The 17,281-nt window shown below is 40.0% G+C and overlaps 1 protein-coding gene across 2 annotated transcripts in view; it reads left to right on the top strand.

Moving 5' to 3' along the window:
- Nucleotides 1-17,281, top strand: part of vps13b (vacuolar protein sorting 13 homolog B) — a 508,026-nt gene that overhangs the window by 359,543 nt on the left and 131,202 nt on the right. For both annotated transcript variants that reach the window (XM_002934409.5, XM_012965216.3), the window contains exon 34: nucleotides 10,977-11,658. In XM_002934409.5, coding sequence (XP_002934455.3) covers nucleotides 10,977-11,658 — 682 coding nt within the window. The remainder of the gene's footprint in view (nucleotides 1-10,976; nucleotides 11,659-17,281) is intronic.

Here is a 17,281-nt window from a genome sequence, read left to right as displayed (position 1 = left end):
ATGTACAAACGCGATGTGATAATATCCCTCAGCCGGTGAATGGCTAATGCACCACGTGTGTCTGTAGGTACATATGTGGCTATATTGCTTTGCAACTTGACATTTGGGTCCCTGACCTAATAATAATATTGCCTGCAGCATCAGAGTGTCTATTATTGGCCCACAGCCTTGGCTATAGAAATTGTTGCTTTAGCTTGCCGTAGAACGCAATGAAGTGTATGGAGCCACCTGACACATAGGAAATTCTCCTGTAGTCTGTGTTGCCTCCTTTTCTGTAAAAAAAAGGTCTTCCTAGGTTTTTATTTGTATGTGTCTTCCTTCTTAATAACATTGGCATCATGCATCATTTTTACCGGCCGATCCAGAACAACACCGGCTAGGTAGCAGGTACCAGACTTATATGATTTACCAGGGCTGATATGTATTTGCTTCTGCGTTGCTAAATCACACACAAGACTTGCAGTTTGGAGCTGCAAAAATCATATGGGAAAAAACTGAAGATTTGGTTTTATACATCCAGTCTGAACTCATTAGATCTGATTTTTCGTCCAATGAAATAAGATCAAGAGAACTGCTTGTGTTAATGAGCCCATATACTTAACCCCTGTCATCTTCTGTTAGCAAACTCAGGGTGGGGTTCCATTCTCAGTGCTAACTTGGTCAGCCATCAAGAATGCAAAAGTTGTTATTTTACAGAGATTTTAAACAACACTGACATAGAGTCAATTTTCTAACTGATGCAGAAGTGCCAAATCCTGGATCTTATATCCAACATTGCTCTACATTTTGGAGCCGCAGCAGCCTGAAACTAAAGACTCAACTCCTCACGCAGCACTGGAAGTTGAGTTTCTCCTTGTTCCCTATGGGAGGTGTCAGTATTGCTTTAAAGGGAAGGGAATCATATATATAGCACATTTCTCCCATGGGGCTCGACGAACTTTGCAAGCAATGCAGCCATTATAGATGAAATGACTTGTCCAGGGGCATAAGAAGTTGCCATAGGGAATTGAACCTGGGTCTCTAGCATGAGATCCCATATCAAAGGCTGATCACTTAATGGTTTGTTACCATTTTTATTTTCATTCATTGCTGAAAATAAATATATAGGCATACATTAGGAGGCTATATGTGGAAAGATCCATTTGTTTGGCAAGTCCAACAAAGGGGTTCTTAACCCGTATAATCTTATCCAGTGTAAACTCTAGTGTAGAATATTGACTTCTAGTGGCCAAAATATCAAGCAACTTGTGGAATGGCTTACTCCTTAGCAAGTTTTGCCTTACAGTACTAGGATCCTAGCTTCAGTTCCAGCCAGGCCTCTCTGTGCTATGAGTTCTCGTTCTTGCAAGGGTTTGCTCCAGATATTCTAGCTTCCTCCTACAATCCAAAAATATTTTAGATGTTTGTCTCCTAATAAACCTTACCATACTGTATAATTTCCATAGCAGTAAGATTAGTTTGCTCACGCCTTGTTGATGCGCTGAATTCCAGTGCTCAAAAATATACAAGGGACATCACCCCTAATAACATGCAAAAAATGGGGTAAAAATGAACCACGGAACCGGGATCTTAGATTGTAAGCTCCAGTGGGACAGGGGCTAATGTATTATCTTTTTAAAGAATATGTCCACTTTGTATAAATAAAGGATAAAGATTTAAGCCAAGGCTTATTCCCTGCCACTTCTCACCCTCCAACCAGCAAATCCTTTATGAAAAAGTTTCTTTGGAATGTAGTAGCGTATTCTTTGTGACCTTCCACGCCTAACTGGACAGAACCACACATTTTGAACCCATTTGCATGGACACCTTTGTAGGTATGATTGTATATGAATTACATCCTTGTAATGGAAGAACAAACAGGAACAATTTCTCTTGCAAATCCCAAGCGGCACACTTGATTTAGTGTTGTTTTTGTATCTCCCCTCATAATTAATATTTGTAGTTGTAACATCTTTGTGTATATTGGCAGCGGTGCAAAAGGAGTGTCTCTGTAAGAAGATAGTCTTTTTTATAAATGGAAGTAGCTAGAGATTCCAGGGTTAGTGTTGAGTCACAGGAAAACACATTTCTGCCATGTATCATCTGTTGCGCTGTGTATTTTCTCAGATGGGCTTTTTTATGCTTCTGTGTCTTCTGTTAAAGTGCTTAAAACAAAGATCAAGAATGTCAAGCTCGCAGTCCTCCAAGTGCTGGGAATGAATACTTCCAGCATCTCCTGGCCGGCTAGCACATTTGGGAAGACTCTGGTGCACATGTTGGAATCTAAAAGCCTCACTACAGCTACCATATATCTGTGGTTTTCACCTTCTGGGCTATGCCCTGTAGATGCTGTAGACCAGCAGTTGGTTTCTTCTGGTAGACAGTGAACTAATAGCATACACTTTACTGGGTAATGAAGCATTAAACAATAGCTCCTGCTCCATACCAACCCACCTCACTTTTATAGACTGGGCCCCATGCGTGACTAGATTGTAGCCCTGTCTAATATATCCAGCTCCAGTTCCTAGCTGTCTCCTGTGTCTTGAAAGCACACTCTTAACTGGCTGAACCTCCAGATATTGTTATTAAAGGTATCCATACACCTAGCAATTTTGATCTCTCCTGTGACCAAACATCGTTCCCACCCTCCACTGACGTTCAGGGCCCAATCATCAGATATGTAGGTAGAAACAATAGGATTTCTACCTCCTTCTGCCGATTCAGCCCTGAACGTAGATTTTTCTTGGGAGCCTTCAATGGCGCCCGATCAAAATCTTTTAACCCAGCCGTTCGACGAGTCGACCGATATCCTCAGCATTCTGAGATATCGGGTGCCTCGTCGAGCCGCCATACACACACCGAATATTGTACGAAGTTAGGTTCCGGACGATATCATCGGTGCGTGTATGGCCAGCTTAAGTCAAATGCCTGTGTGATTTCTATACTACACTGGCTGGCACTGTTTCATGAATGACTAGTAAGGGCTAACTGGAAATCTCCCACTGGTGGCCACAGTTGGGAAATTCTCTTAAAAAGGGAAACAAGTGTGATAGATAAAGAGGAGATAACAAGCAATCTTACTGTTAATTTGCTTCACAACTTTTAAAAAGGACCAGAAAGTTGGAAAATGAAAGTGCTTTCAATATTGCTGTTTGTACTGTTCAGGCCAATACATACACAAACCTTGCTGTGACTTTATATGATCATGGAAGTCTTTAGCCAATCCTTATATGCATATACGTCATAGTATTCGGAATGCAAGGTATTAAAAATACACCATTATACAATATATTTTATCCTTCCAGTAACAGTTTGCCTCAATAGTCTTATTTTATGTCATTTGTCCATGATTCTGTATAACTGGTTCCACAGCTACAGAGGAGCTGCAGTCAATGTAATATTGTTAGGTCTTCTGAAGCGAACACATGATAATATACAGGGGCAGCCCAACAGAACATTATATAGGAGAACTGCATTTTTTTTTGTAATATTTAATTTTTTCCACACCTACTAATAATTGATTATAGGTCTTTTTCTCTAATTGTTGGGCAATCTATATTTTTACTTACAGCTATGGGTACATTTGTATATTTATAAGTAGGAGCTGCCATACTGTTATAATACTTAGCTGCCTATCTGCTCTTTTTATAATGATCTCAAAACTTATTTTTGACTGACTGTGTAGGGTTATCAGCTTTAAAGCAGGTAGATAAACCATTTACTGTATTGTCCTGCACCTTGTGTTTAATATCAGTCTCCCCAATATCATCACTTCTCCCTGTATTTATATATTCAAAGTCACGCAAGTATAGGGGGTTAAATTAACTATGATAATAAAAGTAATACTCTGAGGCAATTTGTAGTTGACTTTCTTGATCTTATTTTGTTTTGAATTATTTAGCTATTTGGTTAGCAGCTCTTCAGTTTGGAATTTCAGCACTTATGTGGTTGCTAGGGTGTAGTTTACCTTAGCAACCAGAGAGAGAAACTGGAAGATAAATAGGAAAGGGCCTGCATAAGATGATAAGTATTAGAGAAAACATTATGCCATTGGAAATAACTAGAGAGGGGACACAATTTCCAGGCTCATTTAGCAGCTGCATGGCATATAAAACTAAGGATTTAAATGGCAACATTTAATTAAGGATAAATTAATGATTTTTTCAATTGCAACCACATTTTAGGGCCCTCTGATTATGGGAATAAGATTTTTTTTAGAAATATAAATTGAAATTGCTTATCAAATGCCCCAGCGGCCCCCTATACCTCCTGGGCCCCCAGCAGTCACAGCGCCTGCTTCCGTTATCCTTACACCCCCTGACTTACACCAAGTAAGTTTCCGGCCCGGTGGCAACCCTACATATCATATAGCAGCCCTGTTTATAAATACATTGAAATGGCTTTGTATTTTAGGGAACACAGGCTAGTTAACTATTTCCATTCCTCGGGTGCAGGCAGTAGAGCTGCACACTCTTTGGCACCATCTTATTTCCATAACACCACACCCGGATGCACATATGTTGGAACACAGATACCACCAAAGCAGTTTTCCCCCACAGGTTACGTTACAGTATTTTTCCTCATGTTGTGCTCTCCACTCCATTCATAAAGCAAAGGGCACAAGGCTGCTGACGCAGAATCCCCATAGGCTCTCACCCACATTTGTTCCTGTTGTCTGTTCAGCCTACGTGAGTACAGACAGTGGCCATATTGGCCTAATTGTACTTGTGGCTTCTTTGGTGTCCAGTTTGTAGTGTGAAGTGACTCATGGTTCCTGTTCTGCTGCCAGTTCCGCCATCACCTATTGCAGATTTACTTGGAACATTATGGGAAAGAAAGCCTTGCAGTCATCTGAAAAATATCCAGTCTTTTGTCTCACAATAGAAAACTTCCTCATCTGGCCGTGGGATGCGAGGAGTTACAGTACAGGTTTGGCAGTGTATGCAGAATATAGCTAATACAGGTATGGGACCTGTTATTCAGAATGCTCTGGACCTGGGTTTTTCCAGATAAGGGGTCTTTCCAAAATTTGGATCTTTACACCTTAAGCCTACTAAAAATAATTTAAAGGAGAAGGAAAGGTAAAAACTAAGTAAGCTTTATCAGAAAGGTCTATATAAATACGGCCAAAGAAAAGGATAGTGTCCTCTATCAAAAGAAACACAGGATTTCTTTTCTTTTGTGTACACATGTTCTTCAGTATCATCTTCCTTCTCTCAGGAAAATCTTTCAGGGCACAGGCACAAGTCTGCTCAGTTTGCTCCTTTCTCCCCCTCCCTTTTCCTCCTCTCCCTTTAATCAGGATTAGCTCCCCCTCCTATCTCTGTGTAATCTTAGCTACCAGTAGCTAGAGCTGCAGCATGGAAGCTTCTGAGACCAAGCTAAAATGGCAGCTGCTATCTTAAGCAAACGAAGGGAGCTTCTAGGGCTGTTAACTCGGCAATTAAATGCCAAAATGACTTTCCTTCTTTAATTAATTAATTAATTAATTAATTGTATATTAGTCAGGAAGGATCAAGTACATTTTTAAAAAAAATTGTTTTGTTAAAATAAAGTCTATGGGAAATGGCCTTTTGGTAATTCTGGATAACAGGTTTCCGGATAGCAGATCCCACACATGTTATTGCTATACACTAAGCCCTTTGTACTTCTCTGTACTTTACTCCATCCCCACAAAGCACCTTTGATTCTGGGGCCCTGGGCAATTGCCTTCAATAGACCAAACCCTGCTCTGACTGTATAATATAATATAGTGTGGTATATTGTATTACCCCGTTACCCAAGTAGCAACCCTGCCATTCTGTTTACTAGGGATGCATGCAATCCTTATTTTTTGGCCAGAAAGTATTTGGCCAGATATTAAACCAAACCTGAACCCTAAATTACAGTTTTGAATTTGAGAGAATTGAACAATTACTATGATCTGTTAGCACAAAGTTTCCAGAGTTTTAAAGTCACATAAAGCCATTGAATTGTGGAGTGTGTGCTCATCCAAAGATATTGTGCCTTTGACTGCTGGGCCCCCCCCCTTGCTACAGTCTGGGGTGCAGCACCCAGACCATTGGAACAGCGTGGGGAGTGGCCATGTTAGCATATTGTTTGTATGTATGAATAGTGAAAGAAGCGAAGGGTCTGGGGCAAGGCAATGGGGCCAACTGTATAAAGTGGTGAGCGTGTGTTTTTTCTTCAAGAGTCTCTTTTTAAATTGGTCTCAATAAAAGCAAATGAGTGCTCTAATGGTTGGAGTAGACATATATATGTTATTTGGGCTGTAATAATGATTACATATCTTGCAACATTTAGGGTTGCATTAACGCCATACCCAAATCTCCCCGGTACTGCCCACTTACTCCTAGACATGCTTCAATCCTTCCTGAACCCAAGCCACTCAAGTTGTCCCCTTCTCAGGCCCATGAATTGTGACTGCCGCACCTAAATAATGACAGTTGAAAGTTGATTTTGTCCCCCTGTCTCTCTCTATCTTACAATTATTGCAGTTCCCAAAGTACTTACAACTGAATACACATTAATTATTGTTATCATGGCAGCTGTATATTCAGCCGTTGATGGGTGCTGGGTAGCAGGTGCCCCAACACAAATACAGGGTGTAGGTGCCACCATCCCACTCTGCCATACCAGCCTTTCCCTGCTCATCCTACCTACAGCTTCAGCTCTATATGAATCCACTACATACAAGGCCCGGGACAGTCAACCTTCTGTGCAGCCACCCCAAAGTCATCTCTGCCAATACAGTTTAATTTAACATATTCCATATGGAACCAATAGGCTTGTTTCCTAAAGTGAATGCTTGGAAAAATCTTCCATTCGTATGTTAAGAGTACACATCCTTTCCTCATTAGCTGGAAAGTGGAGAGATTTTGGCACAGGTTCTGTGTGGAAGCATTGCACAGCTTTTATATGGATTTTGTTTTTAGCCTTTGATGACACTGTTTAGAATAGGAAGTATCTAATAAGTAAAGCATTTTGTCTAATGTGCTGCCAGTGTGTTTAATATATGCCTGGAGGTCTGAAATCCTATCTTCTTCACTACAGTAATATGCATTTAATTCCCTGAAAGGAGAAGGTCGAACTTTTAAAAGAGACTCAAAGTACATTTTCAAATGGGGTAATTGAAGCCATCTGGCCAAGGGCACAGGAGTAGTGTACAGTTGGTTTTTATGGTTTAATCATGATCATGTTAATGCCCACCGGTAGCTAATTAAAGAAAACTTTTATTGTTCTCTTTAAATGGGTTGTAGAGGGAATATGAGTAGTAATCTACTTACGCTACCCAGTGATAAACAGTACCTTTAGAATTGTTAACAAGCACAGCAAGCCCGTGTTTCGTATGGGTCCCCAGTGAATTGGACTTTACTTTTGGGGTCAATATTGTTTTTATTTAAAACGTGGCCATGGTGTTATTTTCTGTGCCCATATGGGATTATTTAAAGGGAAAATGTACCCTAGGTATACATTTAATTTTATTTCTGTTCAGATTCTCTTTGGCACAGGGCTTGAGTTGTTGAAGCTGTAGTTTCTGGCACCTTACAGAAATAGACCTGCCGGATCTTGTACTTTGTTCTTGTATTTACCATTATGACATGAAGTGCCAGGGATAGTGACCTTAAGGGAGGCCAAAGCTGTTGTTATATAAATAATGCACCTTTGGATTTTTGCCATAAATTGAGTGTGTTGCGGCTACTGCGTGTGTTTGTAGGCAATTTGTTCCTGTGCCAAGGTGTGTACCTCTAATAGTAATATAGACTATTGGCCATTACCTTGCTTACTCTCTGTCCTTTGGAGGAGAGAGGCCTATGAAGTCTGGGTAAGAAGGGGGCCACTGTTGCTGCAGCCATGAAGGCAAAGCTTTGCATCTTTAGAAAATAGACTGTTTTTTAAAGCAGAAATAGTTCCAAAGGCCCCCTACCTATTTGCACCTCCCACACCTTGCTTCCCCATACCTGAGCAAACAAGGGTAGTGTTGGGGTTGATGGCCACCGTGTCTGGCTGTATCCATTTTCTCTGTGACACTGATGACCGACAAGAAACATGTAAACTGGAACTCCACTGATCAGCCTTAAATGCTTGGGTATGGTGGAATAGGGCCATCTTCAGGAATGTGGATAGTGTGTTTGGAGAGGGCTGCCTCCAGAGGAAAGAAAACTCTCTAGGTTGCCTTTAAGGTGAACCTGGTAGCTGAGGCCTTGTGTAGCCAGGTAGGGGCCCTTTAGGCCGGCATTTATTTTTTATTCCTTGGTTCAAGCATACACTGTTCAGTGCTAAATTCAACTGTTTGGGGTGGATGTATCATGTGTAATTATATCTACAGCACATGTGTCAAACACAAGGCCTGCGGGCTGATTACGGCCCTTATGTCTTTTTTATGTGGCCCCTGGTGACTGTGCCTGACTGTACAGTATCTTAATAAAAAAATTTGGCCGGCGACTTAGCCTGTGTTTTAGATTTCGGCCCCCTTATGTGATTGAGTTTGACACCCCTGATCTACATAATAAAATAAAAGCATCAGTCACACCTTATGCTCATACTTCCCCACAAGATTGACTACTGCCATACTTCTTGGTTGGTTAAAGCATCCTCTGTAATTAAAGAATAGCAACCCCAATCATCATTCATGGATAGTTTGATCTACAGCTGCCTATAAAACTGTCTCTGCCCATCACTTGCTAGCTAGGCACAGTTACTAAAAATCTACAGGGTATTCTTATGTTGCATTTCTGGGAGAAAATATCTGGGGAAAATTAGTTGCGGTATGTATTTTTTTGGGAGATATGGCCATTTCCACAACTTTTTTTCCCCCATGGGGCTACCATAGAACAACACCAAAGACTTATTTGTGTCTTTGGCTTTAAGGTTTCAAATTGAATATCTTTGATGGAAACATCTCCCATAATAGGAAACCATTTCTTTCAATCAGCTGGATTGATGTCAACTGCTCTTTTGTTTCCCGCCCTTTTTCATAGTACGTTCATGTACTGTTGGTAAAGGTAAACGTTATTCTTTTAACTATAGTTACGTGCGAATGTATGTAAGCACAGGTATGGAACCAGAATGCTCAGGATAAGGGATCTTTACTTAATTTAGAATACCTTACTTTAACTCTACTTAAAAATCATTTAAATGTTAAATAAAGCCAACAATTTGCCTCCAATAAGGACTCATTATATCTCAGTTGGGATCCAGTACAAGGTACTGTTTTATTATTACAGAGAAAAGGGAATCATTTAACCATTAAATAAACCCAATAGGGCTGTTCTGCCCCAATAAGGGGTAATTATATCTTAGTTGGGATCAAGTACAGGTACTGTTTTATTATTACAGAGAAAAGGGAATCATTTAACCATTAAATAAACCCAATAGGACTGTTCTGCCCCAATAAGGGGTAATTATATCTTAGTTGGGATCAAGTGCAGGTACTGTTTTATTATTACAGAGAAAAGGGAATCATTTAACCATTAAATAAACCCAATAGGGCTGTTCTGCCTATATTAGCTTGTGAATAAAATAATTACAAATGTCAAAAGACCAAATTCTGATGATTTTGAAAGACGGAAATCCTAGAATAAAGCATTTATGACCTTCAGGTCATTAACTGTAACATAAAAGTTTCTTATTCTAGGTAGAATAAGATCAGCGTCAGGTCTCCAGGATCTTAAGGATCTTCTTCAGGACCTTTTTGTATGATCCATGGATTCACTTCTGTTTGAGAATGAGAGCATTTGTCTAGTGTGGAGCTCACAGCATCATGTGGTTAAATCTTTCCAAACTTCGCCTCTGATTTCTCTTATCTAAAAATAGAGGATTCACCTTGGTCAGTGTGTTCCAGCCATTAGGGGAGCTGCAGAAATATTTTCAGCAGGGTGTGATATTAGAAAGCTTAACATTTCCCAGGGCCGCGTGGGAATTCAATTTTAAAATAGCTGAAATGTAAGCAAAGGCATAAACCCATTTGTTGGAGTTTTGGAATCTCGAATAGTTTAGCCTATCTGTTTATGAAATAGCTTCCACATGCCCATTATTCGCTAAATCACTGCAGTGGGGGAAGTGTTAGGTTTTTATTGCCAATATTCATAACTGAATTTGAGTCATTAAAGAATCAAATCTTAATCATTGTTGGAGCCCGTTGCCCCTTTCTGTGGAATAATAAAAAGCATGAGCTTAAAGAATGCTTAGATGAGCACATGACCAGTTTTTTGTTTTCATTAAAATGGGATATTGTAAACTGTATTGTAATTGTAAATATGTATTCCTATATGGTGCACGCATCAGTATCATTTATACCAACAGATCCAGTAAAGAAATGGTATCAACCTTACATAGGGTTGGGGGCTTCTTTATTCAGGAATGGGACCTGTTATCCATATATTGGTGTGCAGGTGCCATCTCAGTGCATTGTGCCTGAGTCTGAGCTTTCAGAAGGAGCCAGCGCTACACAATAGAATTGTTTCCAGATAAGCTACTGTTTCTCCTAGTCACTGTAACTGAATGAGACATGATTTGGCTGAGCTGGACATGGATTGTTACTATTAAGTGCTATTTTCATATCTACCACTAGGTGGGGCATGGGAGTATTTTTAGCAATACAGGTGTCAGGGAGCTGCTGTCTTGCTACCTTCCCATTGTTCTGCTGATTGGCTGCGGGGGTGGAAAGGGAGGGGTGATATCACACCAGTTTGCATCACAGCAGTAAAGTGTGACTGAAGTTTATCAGACCACAGGTCACATGACTGAGGGCACCTGGGAAACTAAGAATATAGCTAGCTCGTTATTAAATTTTTTAAATTAAATATGAAAAAAATCTGTCTTGAATCTTGAAAAAGAGATTCAATGCAGGATTTTGTTGGAGGAGTGGTATTAACTGATGCATTTTGTAAAAAAACATGCTTTCCTGTGACAGAATTATTTTTATTCATTACATTATGACATTGTGACCATTATAAGCCTACTTGAATTAATACATCAATTCTTATCATTTAAAGGTCTCAAAGCAAGAGCATCAGAAACTGGATTCCTTGGATGGGCGCACAGTTGACACTTCATCTCGTTACAGCGGCGCCCAGGACAGCGGCATTGGCAGCGACAGCGTGAAAATAAGAATAGTTCAGGTGGAACAGCAGAGTGGGGCAAGTCATTACAGGATCGTCAGGCCATCCAAGCAGTCGTCTATTGTAAAGAATCTTAACTTCATTCCCTTCGACATATTCATTACAGCCAGCCGAATTTCCTTAATGAGCTACTCATGTACTGCCTTGGCCAAACAGAAAAGCTGTCCAAATGATGGAGAGAAAATAGGGAAAAGCTCATTAAACCTCACAAACTCAGAGGCAGATGGAGTCCTGGAGAAACCGGGGGACACTTGTATTTCCACACTCACTGCCGAAGACCTCTTAGCTCCCCACTCGGTCACCACAAGGCCTGGACTTGCTTCCCTAGAAAGGCTGCATGCTACTACTAGGTCTTCTGCCCGGCAGGCCTTGGGGATCACTGTAGTGCGTCAGCCTGGGCGAAGAGGAACAGGAGACATTCAGCTGAATCCATTCTTGCACCTTGTCCTGTCCCAGCCCTCTTTGCTCATAAGTTGCCATCACAGAAAACAGAAACTAGAAATTTCTATGTTCGACGCCCTTCTCAAAGGAGTAGATCCAGAATACAAATGTTCAGGTAAGAATGGGCAAATATTAATGATCAGTGATTCAGTGTAGCGTACAGGTATCGGACCCCGTATCCAGAAACCCGTTATCCAGAAAGCTCCAAATTACCGAACACCCTTCTCCCATGGACTCCATTTTAATCAAATAATTCAGAATTTTAAAAATGATTTCCTTTTTCTCTGTAATAATAAAACAGTACCTGTACTTGATCCCAACTAAGATATAATTACCCCTTATTGGGGCAGAACAGCCCTATTGGGTTTATTTAATGGTTAAATGATTCCCTTTTCTCTGTAATAATAAAACAGTACCTGTACTTGATCCCAACTAAGATATAATTACCCCTTATTGGGGCAGAACAGCCCTATTGGGTTTATTTAATGGTTAAATGATTCCCTTTTCTCTGTAATAATAAAACAGTACCTGTACTTGATCCCAACTAAGATATAAATAATCCTTATTGGATGCAAAACAATCCTATTGGGTTTGTTTAATGTTTTATTGATTTTTTAGTAGACTTAAGGTATGGAGATCCAAATTACGGAAAGACCCCTTCTCTGGAATACAAAAGAGGATCTGGATCTACAAAGAGGCAGAAATTAGGCCCTATAAATAAGATGCATTGAAATAATTCAATGAGCACAAAGATCATAACACAAAAAATGAGGGTGAATTTTATGCTATAGGCTTGGTTCAAAATATTATCCAAGAGGGCGTTGAGCAGGAACAGTGTAAACCTGTAGTACTGTTTCAGCACAGTATGACCTATGTTGTAAAATTGACCAATAGTGGCCAATTAAAGGACAACCATTTGGGAGTTTTAACCTTGAAAGCAAGCAAGTTTCAGGTAAAACTTAGTCCCTGTGTAAAATATATAATGAAGCAGCAGAACTCTTAATGAATCAGGTGAAAGTGAGTGTAGGACTGGCCAGACCGGGGGTGCCTGACAGAGTTTTGGGCAGCTTGAATATATTGCACTATATGGACAACCAATCCCTGTTTGGCTTAAATGGGAAGGGCATTTCTTAGTACAGGTATGGGATCCTTTAACCCGGAAACCCATTATCCAGAAAGTTCCCAATTATGGAAAGGCCGCTTACCATAGACTCCATTATAAACAAATAATTCTAATTTTTTAAAATGATTTCCCTTTTCTTTGTAATAATAAAACAGTACCTGTACTTGATCCCAACTAAGATATAATTACCCCTTATTGGGGGCAGAACAGCCCTATTGGGTTTATTCAATATTTAAATGATTTTTAGCAGACTTAAGTTATGGAGATCCAAATTACAGAAAGATCCCTTATCTGGAAAACCCCAGGTCCCAAGCATTCTGGATAACAGGTCCCATATCTGTAGCTTAACCCACAGAATATCTTTCTGTTCTATATATGTTGATAATGGGTGAGTGCTGAGGACCTTTTCCTCTTTATATGGTAGTATTGAATGGTGGAAAATATCTTGACTTGGCTCGCCATTCCTTTCTCCACACGGTGCAAGAGTTTTAATGCTCTACTATCTGCCCAGCCTTATCCATACTCATCTGCATGTTTATACATTGTTAGCAGCTATGGAATGTGACTGCTGCCCCCACCCACAGCGGCACCTTGAATCCATCTTTGATGATTTGTATCTGCCGTTGAGCCTGTTTCAACTTACCATTAGATTTGAAAGATCGAAGTACTTTGTTCATCACACTGCAGGAAAAAAGTGCCCTTTGCCCTATAATTTAAGCATGTAGCTAAATTCCCAAGATAGTAAAGGATAGACGGCTTATAAATGCCTGACAGCTAACACATGTGTCATTTTTCTATGTGTGGGACCTGACCATGAGTCTTAAATGTTTCTTACTATTCTACCTTTATACTCTGTAATTATATATATATATATACCTGCAGAATGGCTGTTTATGCCATTGTTTTGTGTCTTATGGTAGTTCTTTGGTATTATGGCCTTGTATTCCTTCTGGGTGATCCATAGACCTCCATGGCTAGAGGAGGAAATGAATAGGGTGTTAATAGAGGAAACCACAAGATGGCAATGAAGTGGGATGTAATATTTGTAAGAGACATAAGTGTACCAGATGCAGACGGGCAGCCCCCTGCTCTCACTATAGCCCTGAGTAGAGGAATCCTGAGTTCCATCCAGGGACTTGATCCAGAGCAGTTGCTACTGGAGCCCACAAGCAAGGAAACGGCATAAGATGTAATACAAATTGGCACTAAATGCCAGATGTAAACGTGTGAGCTTTGGTTGTTGTGTCTCTCACTCTGTTAATTAAGATTTGTAGTAGAGGACAAATGGTTTGTGTTTATTAAGGCTTTCTTTATAAAATGGGAAATATTTAGGAAAGACTGGCATGTAGTGGCATTTCATTGGAATGAAGAACCAACTGCAAAACACAGTGTCAAGATTTTGAGAGTGTTTGCCTTTCCTCAGACAGCTCACCATGGGTTACCTAAGAGAGAAGGGGGGCCAGCCCAACAGGAAGATGGCAGTAGTGGCAGAATGACTCTAAACAAACATGGCTGCTATTGTTGTCCATGCAGTGAAACCAGATTTGTAGGCCACATATTTAGACAGAAAGTGCCCACGTCAAAGCAGGGAGTATATAACATAAGGTTATGGATGTGTTGTTCCTGGTTGTCCCTGGTCTTCTAACCTAAATAAGACCCATTTCAAACACTAATACTTATGTGCAGCAAAGATCAGAAGTTCTGTTTCTGCTCTTGATGTCAAACTCATGTTGAGTTGACTACCGCTAATCATTGAGCTTTTTGCAACAACTTTTGGAGCATCGATAGGAAACGGCAAACCTGTCAATTTGATCAGTGTGATGAGCTTTCATCTGTACCTTTGTAAGTGCTAATATGGTGCAGATTTATTATAGGTCAAGAAAAAAAGCCCTTTATCAGTGAAAATAATTATATTTAACACAAGTGAAATTATATTTAAAAGAAAACAATGAAAAACTTTGTTTCCAGGTGGCAAAATTCCCCATTGATTTGTAAAGTAATAAATGTTCCCACAGCTCCAAAAACTTTTCACTTATGTTGAAATTGGTCAACTATGAAGCAGACTTGCACAATTTTGGACCATATCAAATGTTTTTCACCTTCGCCAACACATTTTGGTAGTAAAACCAAATGGGGAAAGTGGGGAAAAGGTTGTTGCTAACTGCTCTATTTTCAAAATAAAATTTAATGTGCTGGAAAACTGCAGAAGACCTTTGTTAAATCAGCCCCTCTATTTTCTATTCGTCAGCCAGATTTTTATTTTCTATTAGTGAAACAGATGTTGAACTTGCTGATTACCTACAATGATTTAGCTATGACGTGGAAGCATATAGTCTGCAGGGCGTTTGTGCAGCTGGGCATTAAGCATATTATATATGTGCCCCTTAGTAAAGCTGTTACTAATTGTTAGTTGCAATCACTGCAGTAAGTATATTAGAGCTGACATTAGCTAGATGATAATAAAAAAACAGTTCTGTCTCTTTGACTCCGCAGGTTGTGTATGGGGGCTTGATCTATTATTCTAATTATTATTCACAGGGCCTGGATTGAATATTTGCCCTGCTATCAGTGCGTTCCTGCAGGGGGACTTGTAATGTGTGTGACCTGAAACACAGCATGTTTATTCCTTTTATCTGTCAATGTAGGTGTCCAACTTGGTGATTTCTCTATGCCCGGCCCAAATGGTCATGGATTTGCTTTGATTACCATTACAGCCGAGGCTTCACATTAAACCAGCCATATGCTCTGAATCAATGGTAGGCAGCCTGGTATAAACACTGGCGACACAGGGTATATAATGCAAACACTGTATTAGTGGCATTTATGGCATTGCCAACACAAAAAGGGTTTTATATGGTCCTTAGAATGTGAAATATTGAATAAAAGATCTCAGTTCTACCCATTATAGAAGGAGCTGTGGTCGCTAAGTATTTCTGTGTTGTTACTGATAACTCATTGGTTGGGGAGATCTCTCTTCTCCATACAGGGGATTCTTTTGTACCCTTCTCCTGACTGATATCTTTTAACAATGAGATCCCTCTGATGCTTTGGAAGCTCTCTGGGGACTATGGCTTTTGCTGTGGGATGCGACTAAAAAAATGTCAGGAAAGACCAACTAGAGCAGCTGAACTTTATTTGGGGTTAATCGGAGGCACTTTAAATGATGGCAGGTGTATGCTGACTCCTATTTAACATGATTTTGAATGTGATTGCTTAATTCTGAACACAGCTACATCCCCAGTTAGAAGAGGGTGTGCACACTTATGCAACCACATTATTTTAGTTTTTTTGGTTTTCTTCCCTCCACCTAAAAGATTTCAGTTTGTTTTACAATTGAGTGGTACAGTTTATAGGTCACATTAAAGGTGGAAAAAGTTCTGAAATGATTTATCTTTGTCTCATTTTTGTACAGCACAGGAACCTGACATTTTATCAGGGGTGTGTAGATTTTTTTATATCCACTGTAGTACCATGACTACAGGATAATAAAATGATTAGAGGAACGGAGGACCTGGCGGTGGGGTTTAGAACAAATCACCCTTAAAGGGGTTGTTGACCTTTGAATTAACTTTTAGCATGATATAGAGAGTAATATTCTGAAATAGTGTTCAGTTGGTCTTCATATTTTGTATTATTTGTAGATCTTTAAGATTTTTTAATTATTTCAGTTTTTGTTCAGCATCTCTCCAGTTTGGAATTTCAGCAGCAATACAGTTGCTGGGGTCCTAATTACCTTAGCAACCAGGGAGTGGTTTGAATAAGAGACTGGAATATGAATAGGATTAGAATAAGTAACAATAAAGCTGTAACCTAGCAGAGCAATTGTTTCTGGCTGCTCGGGTGAGCCCCATATGAAAGCTGCAAGGAGTTAGAAGAGGATGGCAAACAATGAAAAAACTATATAAAAAAAAAAAGAAATAATGAATAATTGAAAAGTTGCTTAGAATTGGCCATTCTATAACATATGAAAATTAAAGGTGAACCACCCGTTTAGTGCAGGGATAGGCGCGCTGCTGCTTCTTCTGTAGGAAAGTCCCGCTAAGGATCTCCTCGTGTGCGGTTTTCCTCAGCAGTTTAGGTTTCACTTCACAACTATTATCAGCCGTTTTACAAAGTTACAATTCTGATCCGATGCCTCGATAGACGTCTCATCCCAGGCCTTCCACCGCCAAATGAAAGGAGAAATAAAATCTGAGCAAGGTACTGCAGGGCCATTGATCACAGCAGGCTTCAAGATTAGAATGATGCTTGTTATTGTCCACCGGAGAAAAAAAAGTGCGCTTTGATGTGTTTGGGTGTCTTTTTGCAAACTTGTACATTTTTTTGATGTTTTACCTTTAATCACAGAGCCCGGCAGCTTGTTTTGGCAGAGCATCTTGGCTGTGGGTAAGAGCTTGTGAGTTATGCCACATTCTGCACATAGAACTTCATATGAACTCATAATAAAGTGACTCCTACGGAGCCGAGCTCTGTTCCTAAACTACTTTTGTTGTTTTTGCTTTTATGGAGGTCAGGAGTGAGCCTCAGAAGTGGTTTACAATTGCGCATCCACTTTTGTGGCTGACGCTCCCCGGCACACATGCGCTTCCTTGGGTTCTGCAATGTATCCATTGTG

Source organism: Xenopus tropicalis, chromosome 6, assembly GCF_000004195.4.
Source record: "Xenopus tropicalis strain Nigerian chromosome 6, UCB_Xtro_10.0, whole genome shotgun sequence".
Lineage (NCBI taxonomy): Eukaryota > Metazoa > Chordata > Amphibia > Anura > Pipidae > Xenopus > Xenopus tropicalis.
The sequence above is the reverse complement of the archived record's forward strand: the minus strand, read 5'-3'. Positions and strand labels throughout refer to the sequence as shown.